This window comes from Dermochelys coriacea, chromosome 23 (assembly GCF_009764565.3).
Source record: "Dermochelys coriacea isolate rDerCor1 chromosome 23, rDerCor1.pri.v4, whole genome shotgun sequence".
NCBI lineage: Eukaryota > Metazoa > Chordata > Testudines > Dermochelyidae > Dermochelys > Dermochelys coriacea.
Window position 1 is genome coordinate 914,569 of NC_050090.1, and position 18,032 is coordinate 932,600.

An 18,032-nucleotide genomic window follows, 5' to 3' on the forward strand; every position below is an offset into this window, starting at 1 on the left:
TGCCTGTTTCTGACAGAGAGGGGGGCTGGTGGGACAGGGTGCTGGGAGCTGTCACTTGTGGGCTTGCAGCAAGGCTGGATCTGAGCCCTGGCTCCACCCCCAGACCTGAGCTGGGCATTGGGGGGGGCATTGGGCTGGGGGCAGAGGGGGGTGGGGAGGAGCAGGATGAGGGGCAGGGAGGTGGTGGGGTCAGGACTGGGCCGGGCCTCCCGTACCTATGCCCGGGTGGGGGCGGGACTGGGCCGGGCCCCCCCGTACCTGTGCCCGGGTGGGGGCGGGGCTGGGCCGGGCCCCCCCGTACCTGTGCCTGGGTGGGGGCGGGGCTGGGCCGGGCCCCCCGTACCTGTGCCCGGGTGGGGGCGGGGCTGGGCCGGGCCCCCCGTACCTGTGCCCGGGTGGGGGCGGGGCTGGGCCGGGCCCCCCGTACCTGTGCCCGGGTGGGGGCAGGGCTGGGCCGGACAGGCCGTGCCCCAGGTGTGCCCCAGGCTGCAGCAGCACTCCTGGCGGGTGGCATTCCTAGCCAGCACCTTCTCGCAGGCCTGGTAGTAGCACTCCTGGCGGCTGGGGTCCCGCACAGGTGCTCCAGGCTCGGGCTCGGGCTGGGGGGCAGGCAGGCGACCGGGAAGCTGGGCTGCAAGGCAAGTGGGGGGCGGGAAGCCCCAGTGAGACGGGCAGGCCAGGCCCTCGGCCCGGCCCCACCTGGCTTGGGGAGACGTCCCTGCGGCATCCGAGTTGGGAAGATTGTCTGGGCACCTCTTACAAATGTGTTTACCGCGGGGAACGCCCGCGAGGCAGGATGCAACCAGTCCAGACGGCTGGGACGGGCCCCTGGGGGGACAATAGGTCTAAGAAGAGGCTAATCTCACACCGGGGAGACTTCCTGGGGACCCTACAAACAGCCTCTGACTTCTGGCTGCGATGACACTCTGGGGTCATGTGACCACGTCGCCTGGTCCTGGACCCCATCCTGGGCTACCAGTGTTTTTCCACTGACCCCGCAATGCCCAAGCTATTTAAGGCAGGGGAGTGACACCATCGAGGTTCTTCACAAGGCCCTGCCCAGAGGAGACTCCTGGAAACACCGGAGAGACAAGGACTGAACTGGGGGAAGGGCTGAGTCAGTCTCGAGGGATTTCTAGCCTGCGAAAGGAACACCTGGGTTTTCACGCCGCAAGCAAGAGCAGCCTGCCCCTCAAGAATCTCTGCAAACTGCCTAAATCGATAATTCGGACACGAACAGCAAATTCTCACCCTCTCTTTAGTACACTAAGCTTAGTTTGTTTATTTGCTGGGTGATCTGTTCGCTATCCCTTATAATCACTTAAAATCTATCTTCTGTAAGTAATAAACTTATTTTGTCTAAGATCAGTGCGTGGAAAACATAACTGGGGGCCAAAGCTGTTGGGTCTCTCTCCACATTGAGGGAGGGGGCAAATGTCATGAGCTCACGCTGTGCAGATCTCTGTGATGCGCAAGATGGTACAATTTGGGGTTGGTCCTCCAGAGCGGGGTGCGCCTGAGTAGCTGGGCAGGTCCTTAGCCGAGTCTTCCCATGAAGGGCTGAGCTCTGTGGCTGCGTGTGTAGCTGCAGCTGGGTGTGGCCCTACCTGTGTGTGCTGGTAAAGTGCAGTGTGAAGGGAGCCCAGGCTGGTGGGTGAGACAGGCTCAGTGGTACCCCCATTCCAAGCGGCACCCCGGGGGGAACCCATCACACCCCTCTCCCCCACACTCACCAGCCCCCTCCCCTTGTGCCCCCCCACTTCCTGCCCACCCCTGGCTGACCCCCCTCCCTCTGGTGCCTGCCCCCACATCCACTGCCCTGCCCCACTCCCTGCCCCCCCCTCACTCACGGGGGCTGGGCGGGTGGGTGCAGCGACCTGTCATGGGGTCAAACTCCTGGGCGCTGCTGGGGCAAATGCAGAGGAAGGAGCCCTCCACGTTCTCGCAGAGCTCGGCCCCACACACGCCCTGCAGCGTCTCACACTCGTTCACATCTGGGGAGGTGGGGGGGCAGCTGGTGAGCAGGGTGGGGGGGGCCCACGGCCCAGCTTCCAGCTCCTGCACCCGCCCTGTCCCCTGCCTGCCCCTGGCAGCCCCCCGATCCCGACCCCCCACCCCATATCCTGGCAGCCCCCCAGAATCCCAACAGCCCCCCAGACCCTGGCTGACCCCCAGAATCCCAGCACCCCCCCAGACCCTGGCCTGCTCCCTCAGACCCCGGCAGCCTCCCCACCCCTGGCCTGCCCCCCCCAGACCCCAGCAGCCCTCCAGACCCTGGCAGTGGCGCCCGTCATGGGCAGTCTCGTAGCCCTGGTCGCAGAGACACTGGAAGGAGCCAGGCAGGTTGTGGCACATGGCATGGTCCCCGCACAGCGTCCCGTTCGCACACTCGTCCACGTCTGAAACACAGCCAACAGCCGGTCACCACGGCGTCCACAGTCCCCCCGCCACGGTTCCCACAGACCCGCTTCCATGGCCTGTTCTCCAAACTCAAGCCCAGCACTCACTGGCACGGCCCCTCCCCAGGCAAACACCCCCTGCTCCTGCCCCCCGCCCCTGGCACTCACCGACACAGGCCCCGGCAGCACCGGCCCGGTAGCCCAGCTCGCAGGCGGGGACGCAGCGGTAGGAGCCGGGCTGGTTCTCGCAGCGCTGGGCCCCGCAGAGGGCGCCCCCGTACTCCTGGCACTCGTCCACATCTGGGGGGTGGGGGGGGGCAGTCAGCGGCACAAGCAGAGATGGGAGGGTGCTGAGCTGAGCCCCCAGGGTCCATCCCACCGCCCCCGGAGCTGAGAAGAGTCCAGCAGAGCAATGCACCTGTCGTGGGACCGCAGCGTCCGGGCGGTGCTTAGCCACACCCCAGTGGGAAGGGGACAGAACACCCCAAACATGGGATGGGGCGGCAGAGCACATGTGCCCAGCTCCCTGCCCTGCCTCCGGAGCTTGGTCTACCCCAGGCCCTGCCCCGGGGGCAGGGGGTGTCATGTCCCAGCCTGGATCTGGGGGGTGCAGTGCATGTTCTGCACAGAGGGGACCAGAACCAGCCACAGCAAGCGGGAACCCCAGCCCCCTCCCTACAGAGCTCCCCCGCAGTGTCTCACCCTGGCAGGTGCGCTTGTCGGGGCTGGCACGGAAGCCGGCCCGGCAGTGGCAGTCAAAGGAGCCGTCTGTGTTGGCACAGCGCCCGCCCTCACACACACCCCCGCGCTGGCACTCATCAACATCTGCGAAGGGAGACACGGTTCAGCAGACGGGATGGACCCTCTCCTCACATGCACTGTGTCCCCTGCTCCCCGGACGCCTGGGTCCCCCCACAGGAGGCGTGCAGGAGGTGCTGCAGGCCCCGGATGCCTGGGTCCTCCCCCATTCCTTTGCAGGAGGTGCCCCGGTCCCTGGATGCCTGGGTCCCCATGCAGTGGTTGCCGAGGTCCCCAGATGCCTGGGTCCCCATGCAGGAGGCGCTGTGGTTCCCGGATGCCTGGGTCCTCCCCCATCCCCCCACAGGAGGCGCTGTGGTCCCCGGATGCCTGGGTCCCGTACCGAGGCAGGCGGTGCCGCTTGGCACAGGGGCGAAGCCTGGGGCACACAGGCAGGTGTAGGAGCCGTCGGTGTTGAGACATTCGCCGTGCGGGAAGCAGAACTCGCCCTCCAGGCATTCGTTGACATCTGCAAAGGGGGGTGTCAGCAGGGTGGGGGTCTGGCCCAGCCTGGCCGGCCCTTGCCCCATGTCCCGCACTTACCTGCACAGGGGCCCCCCGGTGCACCCGCCCGGTACCCCTGGCCGCACTGGCAGCGGAAAGAGCCCTCGGTGTTGGAGCAGTGGCCGTGGGGGCCACAGGGCGAGCCTGTCGCGCACTCGTCAATGTCTGCAAACAAGGGGCAGAGTCAGAGCGGGCGGGGGGGCAGCACACAAAGGGGGAGGTTGGGGGGCACAGTGCTTGCAGGGGAAGGGCTGGGGAGGGAATCTGGGGGGGAAGGGCAGGAGGGGGCCAGTGCCCGCGGAGGGATGTTGGGGGGCCCAGCACCTGCTGATGGGAGGGCCGGGAAGGGGCCCGGGGTGGGGGTCAGTGCCGGGGCCAGCCTGTACCTGTGCAGTGCCCGTTCTGGAGCCGGTGCCCATCCCTGCAGGGCAGACACTGGAAGGAGCCGGGCACATTGACACACTCCTGCCCCGGGCAGGCCAGGTGGTTCTCGCACTCATCGATATCTGCACGGGCGAACGGGGATGTGGGGTTAACGACCCGTCTGTCCCCCCCGAGCCCCTTCAGACACCCGGCTGGGCGGGGAGCCCCGGGGCAGCTGGGGGCTTGGAGCAGAGGCCGGGGGCTGCACCCACTTGGCTTTCCCAGGCTAAGGTCCGGCTCCAGACTGCCCGGTCGGGTCCCTAGGGACGGGGCCACCCGGCATCATTGCCAACGGGGGGCACTGCCAGGGGCTGGTCCCATCGGACCTGCTGGACAGCACCACAGAGACATGGGGCCCCCAGGGCACATGGAGGCCCCAGGACTGGCACAGAGCCCCCCGACAGTGTACAAGAGAGGACCCCCTGCCCCCAGTCACCTATCCCTTCCTGCCCCCCAGAGTCCCCTCTCTGCCCCTCCAGTGTCCCCCTCCATGCCCCCCAGCGCCCCATCTAGTGCCCTACCTCCCCACGCCCCTTCCTGCCCCCCATAGCCCTCTCCCTGCCCCTCCAGTGCCCTACTCCCTTCCCCCAGCTCACCCTGGCACTGGCGCTGCTGGGGGTCGAGCCGGAAGCCGGACGGGCAGACGCACTGATACCCGCCGGGCGTGTTCTCGCAGCGCCCATAGCTGCAGGGCCGTGGACTTTGCCGGCACTCGTCCACGTCTATGGGGAGAGAGAGAGCGCGCCGGGAGGGGGTGGGGGACGCTGCCTGACACAGCCCACTGCCCCCAAGATGCGTGCTTCCCCCTGGGGAAGTGCCCTGGGCTCCACAAATTCATGCCCCTGGGTCCACCCCGCCCTGGAGCAGGAATGTGCTGGTGGGGGGGGGAAAGGTTGTCCCAGTCAAAACCGCCCCACGTCCCCAGCCCAGCCAGACACCGGGGGCAGCTCTGCACCCGCCCCCCAGCCCAGCTCTTACCCACACACTCGGTGCCCGCGGGGCTGGGGCGAAAGCCGCTGGGGCAGAGGCAGCGGTACCCGCCGGCCACGTTCTCGCAGCGCCCAGGCTCGCAGGGTGGGGGGCTGCGCTGGCACTCGTCCAGGTCTGCAATGGTCAAGGCCGGGCATCAGAGCTGCTCGGCCTTGGGATGGGACCCCCTGGGGATCCCCAAGCCCCTCCCCCAGGCCCTGCTGCACCCGCCCCTGCTCGGGTCTCTGTCTGGAGCCATGGGGCTGGGAGCCCCCGCAGGGTCCCCGTGCCCAGGGGAACGGTAGCCAGGCTCCCTGCAAAAATGGGCTCACCAGGGGGCAGGGGCAGAGGAATCTGTGATGGCAGGGCAGTGGAGGGGAACCCCGGGAGTAGGGCAATGGAGGGGAACCCCTGGGAGGCAGGGGAACCGCCGGGGGTGGGCAATGGAGGGGAACCCCTGGGGGACAGGTGAACCCCCGGGGGCAGGGCAGTGGAGGGGAACCCCCGGGGGCGGGGCACCTACCCAGGCACTCGCTGCCGGACGGACTGGCGCGGAAGCCCCGGGGGCAGGTGCAGCGGTAGCTCCCGGCCGTGTTCTCGCAGAGGCCCTGGGCACACGGGCGGGGGATCTGGGCGCATTCGTCGATGTCTGCAGAGCACAGGGGGGCTGTGAACCCCTGGTCCCCCTGCACCTCCATCCCCCCACCCGTCCCTCCCCCTATGGCACCACCCCACCCAGTCCCGTCGGCTCCCCATGGCACAGCTACCTCCCAAGTGGCATCACCCAGCCCCCCAAACCTATGTCATTGCTCAGCCCTGGAGGACGCTATGTTACCAGTGCAGCTGGTGCCAGGGGGGTTGGGCCGGTACCCGGTGGGGCAGACGCAGCGGTAGGAGCCAGGCGTGTTCTCACAACGGCCTTGGGCGCACGGGCGGGGGCTCTGGGCACACTCATCGATGTCTGCTCGGGCAGAGGGGAGGAAAGAGCAGTGTTAGTGGGGGAGGGGGTCAGAGACTCACTTCCCCCCACCCCAAGGACCTAGCGATGACAAAGGGGGAATTTTTTGTAATACTTTTATAAAGCCTGTGCATGCCTCAGTTTCCCCCCTCTGTGGCCTTATTCCCGAGGTCCATGCTCCGGCCTCCCCCGTCTCCATGGTGTAGGAGAAGACAATGGCAGATCCAGCCACCGGGACGCTGGCAATCAACGAGCCAGAGGGTCCGGCCACCCACCTCTCTCCCCGGCTGGAGGCCGAACGCTGGGAGGGGGAGGGCAGGAGTGGGGGGGTGCCAGAGGAATTGGGCTCACCTCGGCCTGAGGAAGGACAGCAGACGGACGGACAGACAGGCCTGGACAAAAGCCTTTGCTCCAGGCTGGCTGGGCTCTGGCTGCCCGGAACGGCCGAGACCCTGTGGAGCCCAGACAGCAGGACCCCGGGCCCCCGCCCCGCGCCTGCCGCCCAGGGGCCCCCGCCCTGGCTCTCACCTCGGCACTCAGTGCCCGGCGGGGCAGAGCGGTAGCCGGGGGTGCAGACGCAGCGGTAGCTCCCCACGGTGTTCTCGCAGTGCCCGTTGGCGCAGGGGTGCGGGCTCTGCCGACACTCGTCCATGTCTGGCGCAGACAGACAGAGACAGTCCCTGAGCCATGCGAGGACATGGGGGGGCCCCCTCGGCGGCCCAGAGAGAGCGGGGGCCATGCCGAGACCCCCCCCGGCCCACCCCGCCCCACCCCCCGGTGCCGTCCCTCACCAATGCAGTGGGTGCCCTGGGTGCTGAGCCAGAAGCCGGGGTGACAGAGGCAGGTGTAGCCGCCCTGGCGGGGGCCGCACCGCCCCGGGCCGCAGATCTCGGGGTTCCGCTCACACACGCTGCTGGGCTCTGCCGAGAATGGGGAGTGGTTGGGGTCTGTCCCCTGATCCCCACCCCCAACAGCCCCCCCACACTCCTCCAAACCCCTCGCAGTCCCCCATTCCTCAGCGCCCCCACCCCGAGCATCTCCACCCCCCTCCCTGCTGCCTTCCCCACCCTTTCACTCCTTCCCCCGCCATCCCTACCTGAGGTTGGACCCTCTTGGGCAGCTTTGGGGGCAGGTGGCAGGGTTGGGGGGGGCTGGGCAGGGCGCTGCCCCCCCGGTGCCGTGGGCTGGGCACTCCAGCGGGCTGCAGGGGGACAAGGAGGGGGGTAAGCACGGTGGAGTGGGGGGAGGGGCTGGGCCCATACGTGGGTACGGGGCGGGGAGGGTGAGACTAAGGGACACCCGGGCAGCTTCACCTCCCCTGCCCCTCCCCAACCAGCCCTGCCCCGGGGTGGGGGGGACTCAGGCACCATGGCCCATCCATCTGGGCCTGCCGGGGACGGGTCCGAGATGCAGGCGGGGAGGGGGAGAGGAGCAGAGCGCAATGGGTGGGGGGGACAAGTGCGGGGGTCTAGGGGGGAGGGGCACGGATGGGGAGCTGTGCTGTGCGGAAGGGGGGGTGGGTGGGGGAGGGTCGCCGGGCATGGAGACATGGAGGGGGCAGGGGACAGGTGGGGGACGGACAGATGTGGTGGGGAGGGGCACGGCGGGCAGCTCGTACCCGTGGCGGGTGGGGCGGCCGTGCGCCCCCCCTGCTGGCGGCTGACGGGCACGCGGGGCAGGTGGGGGCCCAGGAAGCGGGTGTTGTAGCGCAGGTCGGAGGCAGAGTACTGGTAGCCGGGACCCGCTGGGCAGATCTCCTTGAAGCCATCTGCACAGGGAGTGGCAGCATCAGGAGCCCGGAGCCCCCAGCCATGCGGCAACCCAGGCGTCCTGGCTCCCCCCACCACTAGCCCCCACTGCCCTCCCACTGCCCAGAGAGAACCCAGACGTCCTGGCTCCCCCCACCACTAGCCCCCACTGCCCTCCCACTGCCCGGAGAGAACCCAGGCGTCCTGGCTCCCCCCTCCACCACTAGCCCCCACTCCTGGAGAGAACCCAGGTGTCCTGGCTCCCCCCTCCACTAATCCCCTCTGCCCGGAGAGAACCCAGGCGTCCTGGCTCCCCCCTCCACTAGCCCCCACTGCCCTCCCACTGCCCAGAGAGAACCCAGGCGTCCTGGCTCCCCCCTCCACCACTAGCCCCCACTGCCCTCCCCACTGCCCGGAGAGAACCCAGGCGTCCTGGCTCCCCCCTCCACCAGCCCCACTGCTCGGAGAGAACCCAGGCAGCCTGGCTCCCCCCTCCACCAGCCCCACTGCTCGGAGAGAACCCAGGCGTCCGGGTGGGGCTCACCGGAGCCGAAGAGCGGGCAGCGCTGGCAGCCCCAGCCCCAGGCCTTGCCGACGCGGCTGCAGCAGCAGATCTGCCTGGTGATGTTGCGCAGGGTGGGCAGGGAGCAGGCGCCGTCCCGCAGGACCCGGTAGCAGGGGCCCTTGGCCTCCGAGATCACGTGGTGGGCTGGGGACAGAGGGACACGCGGACAGACGGGCGCTCAGCCCCCCACCGAGCCGCTGCCGGGGCTCCCGGGCCGGAGGGGAGCCGGGGCCCCCACCGGGGAATGGCCCCATGCCCCACCCCCCGAGCCAGCCCCCCTGCGGCCCGTTCCCCGCCCCCCCAGCCCATTCTCCAGCCCCCCGAGCCAGCCCCCCCGGCCCGTTCCCTGCCCCCGAGTCAGCCAGCCCCCCCGAGCCAGCCCCCCCGGCCCGTTCCCAGCCCCTGAGCCAGCCAGGCCCCCGCCCATTTTCCAGCCCTCCCGAGCCAGCCCCCCCGGCCCATTCCCTGCCCCCACCCTCGTCCATTCTCCAGCCCCCCGAGTCAGTCCCCCCAGGGCCCATTCCCCAGCCCCCCGAGCCAGCCAGCCCCCCACCCTGGGTGTCCTGGGACCCTGCTCTCCCCCCGCAGTTCTGAGAGATCAGGGACCCCCCAGTTCCCCCCTCACAGATGCAGCTGCTGCGGGAGGAGTCAAGGATGTAGCCCGTGTGGCAGAGGCAGGAGAAGCTGCCAGGCGCGTTGGTGCAAAGCCCGTTCTGGCAGAACCCGCCCTCCTGGCACTCGTCCACATCTGGGAAGAAACAGGAGGGGGTCAGAGCAGGGCCAGCCGGCACCCCCCACCCCAGGGAGCTGGCTGCTCTGGTGCCCTAGAGAGAAGGGGTGGGGGGAGCAGAGGGCTGGTGCCATGTGTGGCTGAGTGGGAATTTTTCAGAATAATTTGGATGAAGGTTGTGTGTGCCTCAGTTTCCCCTGCGTGGTGTAATGAGGGGATGGGCAGAGGCAGTTGGCTCCTCGTGGAGACCTAGGCGTGACCGATGCCAGCGGGTGGGCCTGGCCCCATGCCCAATAGGAGTCCATGAAGACACCGGCCGCTCCAATGGCCCGGACTTTGGGCACCCGACGCCCAGGGAGGGGTGCCCAGGCAGGGAGGCAGCCGGGCGTGAGCCGCTGGGGCAAAGGGCCTGGAGGAGGCCCGGGGACCACGTCTGCCCGGGAACAAGGACAGAGGTCGGAGGTGGGGCCCTTGGGGGCTGTTCTGTGGGGGCCGTGGGAGACGCTCCTGGCCTGGGACTCAGGGGGTTGGGGGGCAGCTGGGACTTTTCCGTCCCTCGTTAACTAAGGGCTTGGGACGCTGGGTCCCCTGAGACCCCCGGGCACACGCCCACCCCCCCACCCATCCCAGGGCTCGGCCCAACTCACCCTGGCAGGAGCCATTGAGTCGCTGGAAACCTTTGGGGCATGGGGCCTCCTGCTGCCCCACGGCAGGAGCATTCGCTGTGGGGAGAGAGTGGGGCTAAGAGCCAGGAGTGCCCCTCCCCCTGCCCCCCATAGACTACCCTCCCCAGAGCTACCCAAGCTCCCTGTTCCACCCCCAGTGTCCCAACAGCCCCAGGGTGGACCCCCCCCGCCAGCTCCTGCTCTGCTCCCAGCCCCTGCCCTGCCCCACACTGACCCCAGCCCCTGCCCCCGCCCCGCCCATCACTGACCCCACCCTGGCCCTGTCCCACACTGACCCTAGCCCCCGCCCCCACCCTGCATTGACTCCCATTAGCCCCAGCCCCCACCCTTCACTGACTCCACCCCACACTGACCCCAGCCTCTGCCCCCACCCTGCATTGACCCCGAGTCCCCACCCCTCACTGACCCCACCCTGGCCCTACCCCTGCCCCACACTGTCCCCAGCCCCTGCTCCCACCCTGCATTGACCCCCAGCCCCCGCCCCTCACTGACCCCACCCTGGCCCTGGCCCCGCCCCTTGGCCGCAGCCCTACCTGTCTGGGTGGCGCAGGGCAGACACTCGTGGACGCCCCAGGCTACGCCGGCACCGTGGCAGCAGACGTCCTGAGTCCGCAGGCCGGGCAGGGGAGCGCTGCACTACAGGGACAGGGGCCGGGTCAGCGTGGCCAGCTGAGGGTTGGGGGGTCCAGGCTGTGCCGTGGCCCCTGGGCGACCCCGGCCTGAGACGTTCCCAGCTGCCTGGCTGGAATCGTGCCCAGCTGCTGCCCAGCGCCCGCCCAGCGTCCATCGATTCACGCGGCCAAGGGTGCTAACGGGATCTCCGTTGTCGGGAGTGCGTGTGCCAGGTGTGACAAAGCAGGACTGTTCTGAATGTTTCCTCTGAATACTGTAGGGGTGCCTCAGTTTCCCCTAGGCAGGTCTTAAGTCTCTAGGTGGTGGGATAAGGGGGTGTAATTGTTGCAGAACAAAGGGCCAGGGTACATAAATGGCGACACCCTGTTTCCTGGCCACTGATGGCCTGGGCCCTTCCCCCTGCCAGGTGAGCGCTAAAGGGCTGGAGAACAAAGGAATCCGGTGACCTCCTGGCCCGGGAAAGGGACAAAGCCCAGAGGAGGAGGGGCTGGAGGGGGAGTCAGTTTGGGGCTGGCTGGGGACATGGAGTGAAGTGCAGACATCGTTGTCTGGCTCACTGCCCCCCAAAATGGACCCGGCTGAGGGGTCCTGTTCTCTGCACCTACAAACTCTGTGTTAGACCATGTTCCTGTCGCCCAATAAACCTTCTGTTTTCCTGGCTGGCTGAGAGTCAAGTCTGACTGCGGAGTGGGGGGGCAGGACCCTCTGGACCCCCCAGTACCCTGCCTGGGCAGACTCGCTGGGGGACACGTGTGCCAATGGGGCATGGGCTGGCAGGAGTGCATGTGCCAGGGTGCATGGCTGTTTGCATGCCCAACATGCCAATGGGGCATGGACTGGCGGGAGTGTGTGTGCCGGGGACACAGCTGTTTGCATGCCGAGTGTGCCAAGGGGGCATGGGCTAGTGGGAGTGCATGTGCGGGGATCACACCCAGGGGGTGATTGAGTGTCTTTGTGCCACATGAGCACGGGGGGGGGCCGGTCCAGCACACTCCGCGTACACAAGTGCCAGCAGGTGAGCGTCCCACGTGGCCCCGGTTGGTGTGAGGTCCTGTACAAATGTCTGCCTCTGCCCAGCTCCCCCTGCCTGTTGCTGAGCCCGCCCCCCTGCATCCAGCCCCCCGGGCCGTTACCTCCCCGGCGTGGAGCTGCCGGAAGCAGTACCCGTAGCCGGCGTCCTCGTTGTACCCGCTGGCGCGGGGGCTGCTCTGGGCCAGGACACTGTAGAGGGCGTTGGCGGGCGGCTCCCGCGGGGCACTGGGCTCACTCACCCGCTCCACCTGGTGGATGGTCACCGAGGCCTCGGGGGGATGCTGCACATGGACGTTCACCATGGACAGGGCACCTGAGGGGGCAGAGAGGGGCAGTGCCGGGGTGAGGGATGGGGCAGAGCCAAGGACCGGGCCAATCCAAGGGGCTGAGGTTGCATATGGGGCCAGTCCCTGCAAAGCCCCCAGCTCAGCTCCCACGGTGCACTAGCCCTCCCCCCCGGGGAGACACTTCCCCCCCCCCGGCGATCCAAGCCTAGCCCCCCGGGGCCCCTTACCGTCCCGCTCCTGCTGGTGATTGGCGAGTGGCAGGGTGTAGACGGATTTGGTGAGGGGCTGTGGCCCCCCCGGGCTGTCTTCCTCCTGCACTGGGGCCGGGGCCGGGGGCCGGGGGGCCGGGATCTGGCAGAACTTGCCGGTGAAGCTGGGGGGGCAGAGACACTTGTCCTTCCTGATGCAGACCCCCCCGTTATGGCAGAGCAGGGGGCACAGGACTGCAAGGCAAAGGCAGAAGTCAGGGGGTACCGGGGGGAGCTGCAGGGGTCTGCTGCCTATTGGGGAGTGAAGGGCAGAGCCCAGGGACCCCCTCCCCCGAGTGCCCCTCCCAGGGCTGCCTGCGGTGGGAGGGGCCAGTTGGGGAGGTCCGGTTGTGTCACATCGTGGGTGGGAGCCAAGCGCCTTTGGTGGGGGGCTGTGACAGGGCCTGGCTTGTATCTGGCTGAACCAGCGCGTCTGGATAGATGGGGTTGGGCTGGCCCCAGGGGGCTGCGGGTCGGGAGTGAGGGGCGCCGGCAGGGCCGTGGGGGGCTGGGCCGGGGTAGCAGGGGGCTGCGGGTCGGGAGTGAGGGGCGCCGGCAGGGCCGTGGGGGGCAGGGCCGGGGTAGCAGGGGGCTGCGGGTCGGGAGTGAGGGGCGCCGGCAGGGCCGGGGGGGGCAGGGCCGGGGTAGCAGGGGCTGCGGGTCGGGAGTGAGGGGCGCCGGCAGGGCCGGGGGGGGCAGGGCCGGGGTAGCAGGGGGCTGCGGGTCGGGAGTGAGGGGCGCCGGCAGGGCCGGGGGGGCAGGGCCGGGGTAGCAGGGGGCTGCGGGTCGGGAGTGAGGGGCGCCGGCAGGGCCGTGGGGGCAGGGCCGGGGTAGCAGGGGGCTGCGGGTCGGGAGTGAGGGGCGCCGGCAGGGCCGTGGGGGGCAGGGCCGGGGTAGCAGGGGGCTGCGGGTCGGGAGTGAGGGGCGCCGGCAGGGCCGTGGGGGGCTGGGCCGGGGTAGCAGGGGGCTGCGGGTCGGGAGTGAGGGGCGCCGGCAGGGCCGGGGGGGGCAGGGCCGGGGTAGCAGGGGGCTGCGGGTCGGGAGTGAGGGGCGCCGGCAGGGCCGTGGGGGGGCAGGGCCGGGGTAGCAGGGGGCTGTGGGTCGGGAGTGAGGGGCGCCGGCAGGGCCGTGGGGGGCTGGGCCGGGGTAGCAGGGGGCTGCGGGTCAGGAGTGAGGCAGCTCGTCCCTTGTCTGGCTGTTGCAGGCTCCCAGCACAAAGGCACAGCTGGCCGGCGTGGGGGGCGGGGGGGGCCTGGCTGGATCCAGATGTTCCTCCCACGCAGTTCAGCCATTAACCCTTAGGGTGCTGGGGCCAGTTACCGCAATCCCCCCCCCTGCACTGGGCAGGACGACGTGGAGGGTCCGTCCTGGGGGGACCTTCAGGGACCCAGAGCTCCAGCCCTGTTGCCCCAGGAGGCACCACTGCCCTGACACACCCACCCACCCACCCCCGTGTGGGAAAGGCTAAGCCAGGCCCCAGGATGCCTGGGTCCCTCTGGGCTGCGGTGGCTGGGAAATGGGCCCAAGAACCCGGCGCCAGGGCTGCGGGGGGAGGCGGGGGGGGGCCCACGTCAGGGACGGGCAGAGACCCAGGAGCTCATCTCACACTGAACCAGATCAGCCTAGGGCTGGGCTGGACCCACAGAAGCTGAGTGCCCCCCCAGCCAGCCTCCCCATAGCCACGGTGCCCGCCCAGACCCAGCCAGCTCCCCCTCGCCCCAGGGCCTCCCCCTAAACTGGCTGTGGTCCTAATGCACAGATGTTCCCAGCCCAGCCAGCTGTGCCCCCTCCCCCACCCCAGACATTAGTGGACCCTTGGCAGGCCGAGTCCCCCCCATGCGGGGGCTGAGCAGCTCGAGGGGATGCCAGGAACCAAGATGTGGGGGTCAGACAGCCTCAGAACTGCTGGCACGGGGCTCCCTGAGCTTAAACCAGCCCCTCACGGAAAGGGGGAAGAGCCCTCCTGGGGTGGGGGGGGCTTTGTTTGCACCCCCGCCGCTCCCCACCAGACGCTGAGTGATGGGGAGGGGGGCTCTGCCTCATCACCTTGCAGGCCCCCTGCATGAAATGAGCTGGGGGAGGGGGCGTCTGCAGCCCAACCGCCCCCCAAGGGCCCAGGACTGAGGGGAACACCCCCCATCCCCGGGGACCCCATCAACCACAGCATCTGGGAACCACTGAGGAAGGGGGGCGCTGGGAAGTTGCCCAGGAGGGACTTTCCTCCCCCCAGCATCGGGAGGCCTCAGAAAGCTCCCCCCATCCTGCCCTCCTCCCCTGCATGTCTGGGGCCCCACCGCCAGCCCCACAGCCAGCAGGTCCCTATGGGGCGGGCGGCACTGCCCAGGGCGTGGCTGTGGGTCCAGCCGGGAGGGCAGGGGGCTTTGCCCGGATGCACTGGGTGGTTGAGGTGGGAGGGACGCCAGGGCCAGCGAAGCCCAATGCCAGCCAGGCCCCGGCAAGGGGGCCCTGCGGCAGGACGCGGGCAGGGGGGCCAGAGGAGACTGTGTCTGGTGCTTGGCAGAGGCTGGCAGAGCTCAGGGGGGCCATGCCAGGGTGGGGGCCGGAGGGTGCCCCGAGGGACCCAGGCGGCCAGGCCGTGGCTTGCGCACTCCCTGCCTGGAGAGCTCGGCCCCTGACATCGGGGGCCACCTCCCCCGGACCCTCCAGGGCTGGGGCGCAGGCTGGACAGCGTCCCAGGGGATGGGAACTGGGCTGGGGACACGGCCCCGGCAGGACAGACACCCCCCAGCCCGGAGTGCTGGGGACACGGGGGCCGTGGCTGGGTAATGTCAGCTGGAGAGACGGTGCCTCCGCTCAGCTCCACGCCGAGGGAAACTGAGGCACCGGGAGGGGAAGGGTCTCACTCAAGGTAGAATCTAGGCACCCTGGCGCCCAGCCTGCCCCACACTCCACCCCCCCCCCCCGCTGCAACCACTGGACCCCACTCCTCTCCCCGAGCCGGGTGAGAACCCGGCGTCCAGAGGCCAGGACTCAGACTCCCTTGCCTGAGGCCCTTGTTTATTCTCCAAATTCCCAGGTTTCGCCCCCGGACATGCGGGTGGGTCCAGTCGTCGAGCCGGGGCGGGGCTGGCTCCGGATGAGGGGTCCACACCCACCTGGGGCTGGGGTGGGGGGAGGGGGCAGTCGCACGCGAGGGGCTGGGGATGAGCTCATGGGGCAGCGTGGGCGGGACCCAGAGCAGCTCCGACTGGCTGGGAAAAGCCTCCCCCATCTCCCGGCCAGAGCTAAACCTACAGCCCCCACCAGCCCTGCCCCCCCACATCCAGCTGTGACCCCCAAGAGTCCCCAGCCAGCCCTGACCCCCACCAGCCCCTCAGAGCCCCCCACATCCAGCTGTGAAAGGCCCTCAGAGCCCCCACATCCAGCTGTGACCCCCAACCGTTCCAAGCCAGCCCTGACCTCTTCCAGCCCCCCAGAGCCTCCCACATCCAGCTGTGACCCGTAACAGTCCCCAACCAGCCCTGACCCCATCAGACCCCCCATCCAGCTGTGACCCCAGCCAGCCCTGACCCCCGCCAGCCCTCCACATCCAGCTGTGACCCCCAACAGTTCCCAGCCAGCCCTGACCTGACAGCCCCTCAGCCCCGTGCAGTGCACACAGCCCCAGCCCCACAGCCCCAGCTCCAGCTCCACAGCCACAGCCCCCCACGCCTTCCCCCCACCCCGGGGCAGGCAGCAGGGACAGGAAAGGCCGGAGGAGAGTGACTGAGCTGGGGGGTGGGGGGCATGCTGCATCCCAGACCACCGGGCTGCCCCACAACATGGGGGTGCCTGGAGAGAGTATGGGGGGGCATTGGCACTCCCATGCTGTGGGGCAGCCTGGGGACTGGCATACAGCATAGGGCCCCCTCCCCCCGCTCAGCCTGATGGGGTGAGGTGGGGGCAACCCCACACAGGAGCACACGGGGCAGCTGGGTGGGGCAGCCTGGCACCACCTACACCATGGAACTGGGGTCCAGGGCGAGACGGGCAGCTCAGCTCCCAGCCACGCACCCCACAGCCCCCCTCAACCAGAGACCTCAAACCTCCCCCTCCCCAGCCCCACGGCGTCCCAGTGGCCCAGCCCCACACAGCTGCGACGCCAGCCAGGGCCTGCAGGTGCAGGCCCTTGGCTGCTGGCTGCCAGCTGGGCAGGGAGCGAAGGGCCCCGCGGGAGCCCTGCGCCCTGTTGCTGGCCTGGGGGGCGGGGGCTGCAGAGCCCCCCGGGGCAGGCGGGGGGGGCCGGGCCGGTGCGGCTGGCGAGGGCGCCCTGCAGCCGGCGCGACGCCGGGCGCGGCTCCCGGGTACTCACAGACGCGGAAGCCGGCTGCGCGGGCGGCGGGGCCGGCGTGGTCCCCGCTGTACAGGACGGTGGCGTTGCCGCGCTCGCAGCGGTGGGTGCAGCGGGGCCCGGCGCAGCGCACGCGGCACACCGTGGGGGTGAACAGCACCCGCAGCTGGCCGGGGGCCAGGCCGGCGGCCGGGGGCCGGCAGGCGGCCAGCAGGAGCAGGGCCGCGGGCACCAGCAGGCGGGCGAGGGCTCCGGCCATGCCTGCACCTCTGCCCCCGGGGCCGGCGCGGAGCAGGCAGGGAGCGGTGGTGCGCGGCTCCGGCTCCGCACCGAGTGCCCGGACAGCTAATTGGAAGCAGCGCGGGGAGCTGGGCTGGGCCGGGTTCCAGCAACAATGTTTGTGAGGGACCTGAGCCACCGCCGGCTGCGTTAACTCTTCCCGGCCCCGCGCCGCCACCCCCAGCGCCCGGCGCCGTCCCCCCGCTGCCCCCCGGCCGCCCAGGGCCCCGCTGCCCCCCGCCCGGCCCTCGCCTGCGACCTGCCCTCACCAGGCACTCACGAGTGTCGCCCGGATTCACTAGTGCAAGCTCATGGGCACCAGCAGCCGTGTCTCTGCCCTCCCCAGCACACATGCAGAGCCACGGCTGTGCCCCCCAGTGACCTGACTGCGACCCCCCCAGCCGAGCCCCCCTCCTTTGCTACAAACAATGTAGCAGGCAATGGACAGGAGACCCTCCTCGGCACTGGGGTGGGGGCAGCGTGAGCAGAAGCTGGGTACCCGGTGTTGTGGTCGGGTGGGGGGGCGGGGGTGCTGGGCCGTCCCCAGAGGGACAATTCACCCATGAGGTCATGCCCAGTTGCCATGGAGACAGCTGTAATGTCACCTTTTCCTGACAAAGTCTGCGGGGGGGGAGGAGATGGGGGAGGGGAGCAGAGAAGCAGCTGCCCCCCGTCGCTGAGGTCCCCCCCAAGCTCCTGCCTGCCAGTCACCCAATCCTGCACATCTCCTGAGTGGGAAACGAGAGGCTCCCCCCAGCTCTGCCGGTGCCCCTCACTCCCAACCCGCAGCCCCTGCTAGCCCAGCCCTGGGCTCCCCCCAGCTCTGCCAGTGCCCCTCACTCCTGACCCGCAGCCCCTGGTAGCCCAGCCCTGGGCTCCCTGCCTGCCCTTGTGCGACAATGTGGGACTGTTCTTAATGTTCTCTCTGAATACTGGGTGGGTGCCTCAGTTTCCCCTAGGCAGCTTTTAGGTCTGTAGGTGGTGGGATAAGGGGGTGTGATTGTGGCAGAGCCCTGGGGGCCAGTGTGATGGCGTCTGCACAGAGAATGGCTGACACCCTGTCTCCTGGCCACTGATGGCCTGGGCACCCCCCGCAAAGGTGCTGCCTGAAGGGGCTGGAGAACAAAGAGATCAGGTGGCCTCCTGTTTGGAGCTGGCTGGGGAAACGGAGGGAGGGCCGGGGAGGCTCTGGCCTCCCTGCCCCCCAAGATAGACCTGACTGAGGGGTCCTGTTCTCTGTACCTACAAGCTCTGTGTTAGACCATGTTCCTGTCGCCCAATAAACCTTCTGTTTTCCTGGCTGGCTGAGAGTCCCATCTGACTGCGGAGTTGGGGGGCAGGACCCTCTGGCCCCCCCAGGACCCTACCCGGGCAGACTCGCTGTGGGAAGCGCACGGTGGGGCAGGGGAGGCCGGAGGCTCCGGGGCCAGACCCAGGAAGGTGGAAGCTGGGGACGCGTCGTGCCCTGGGGACAGTCGGCAC

At 69.4% G+C, this 18,032-nt stretch overlaps 1 protein-coding gene across 2 annotated transcripts in view; it reads right to left on the reverse strand.

Annotated features, from left to right (window-relative positions):
• The window catches only part of LTBP4 (latent transforming growth factor beta binding protein 4), a 35,566-nt gene that overhangs the window by 5,852 nt on the left and 11,682 nt on the right, over positions 1-18,032 (reverse strand). Inside the window, exons 5-26 of one of the 2 annotated variants that reach the window (XM_038382332.2) lie at positions 11,960-12,175; positions 11,547-11,758; positions 10,314-10,416; positions 9,742-9,816; positions 8,990-9,112; positions 8,344-8,508; positions 7,670-7,819; positions 7,148-7,252; positions 6,843-6,971; positions 6,580-6,705; positions 5,929-6,054; positions 5,617-5,742; positions 5,103-5,228; positions 4,721-4,846; positions 4,088-4,207; positions 3,741-3,866; positions 3,541-3,666; positions 3,102-3,224; positions 2,568-2,699; positions 2,274-2,399; positions 1,851-1,994; positions 428-631 (exon numbers count right to left, since the gene is read on the reverse strand). In XM_038382332.2, the coding sequence (XP_038238260.1) occupies positions 428-631; positions 1,851-1,994; positions 2,274-2,399; positions 2,568-2,699; positions 3,102-3,224; positions 3,541-3,666; positions 3,741-3,866; positions 4,088-4,207; positions 4,721-4,846; positions 5,103-5,228; positions 5,617-5,742; positions 5,929-6,054; positions 6,580-6,705; positions 6,843-6,971; positions 7,148-7,252; positions 7,670-7,819; positions 8,344-8,508; positions 8,990-9,112; positions 9,742-9,816; positions 10,314-10,416; positions 11,547-11,758; positions 11,960-12,175 (3,009 nt within the window). The remainder of the gene's footprint in view (positions 1-427; positions 632-1,850; positions 1,995-2,273; positions 2,400-2,567; positions 2,700-3,101; positions 3,225-3,540; positions 3,667-3,740; positions 3,867-4,087; positions 4,208-4,720; positions 4,847-5,102; positions 5,229-5,616; positions 5,743-5,928; positions 6,055-6,579; positions 6,706-6,842; positions 6,972-7,147; positions 7,253-7,669; positions 7,820-8,343; positions 8,509-8,989; positions 9,113-9,741; positions 9,817-10,313; positions 10,417-11,546; positions 11,759-11,959; positions 12,176-18,032) is intronic. The other variant, XM_043501447.1, reaches the window with a different exon arrangement.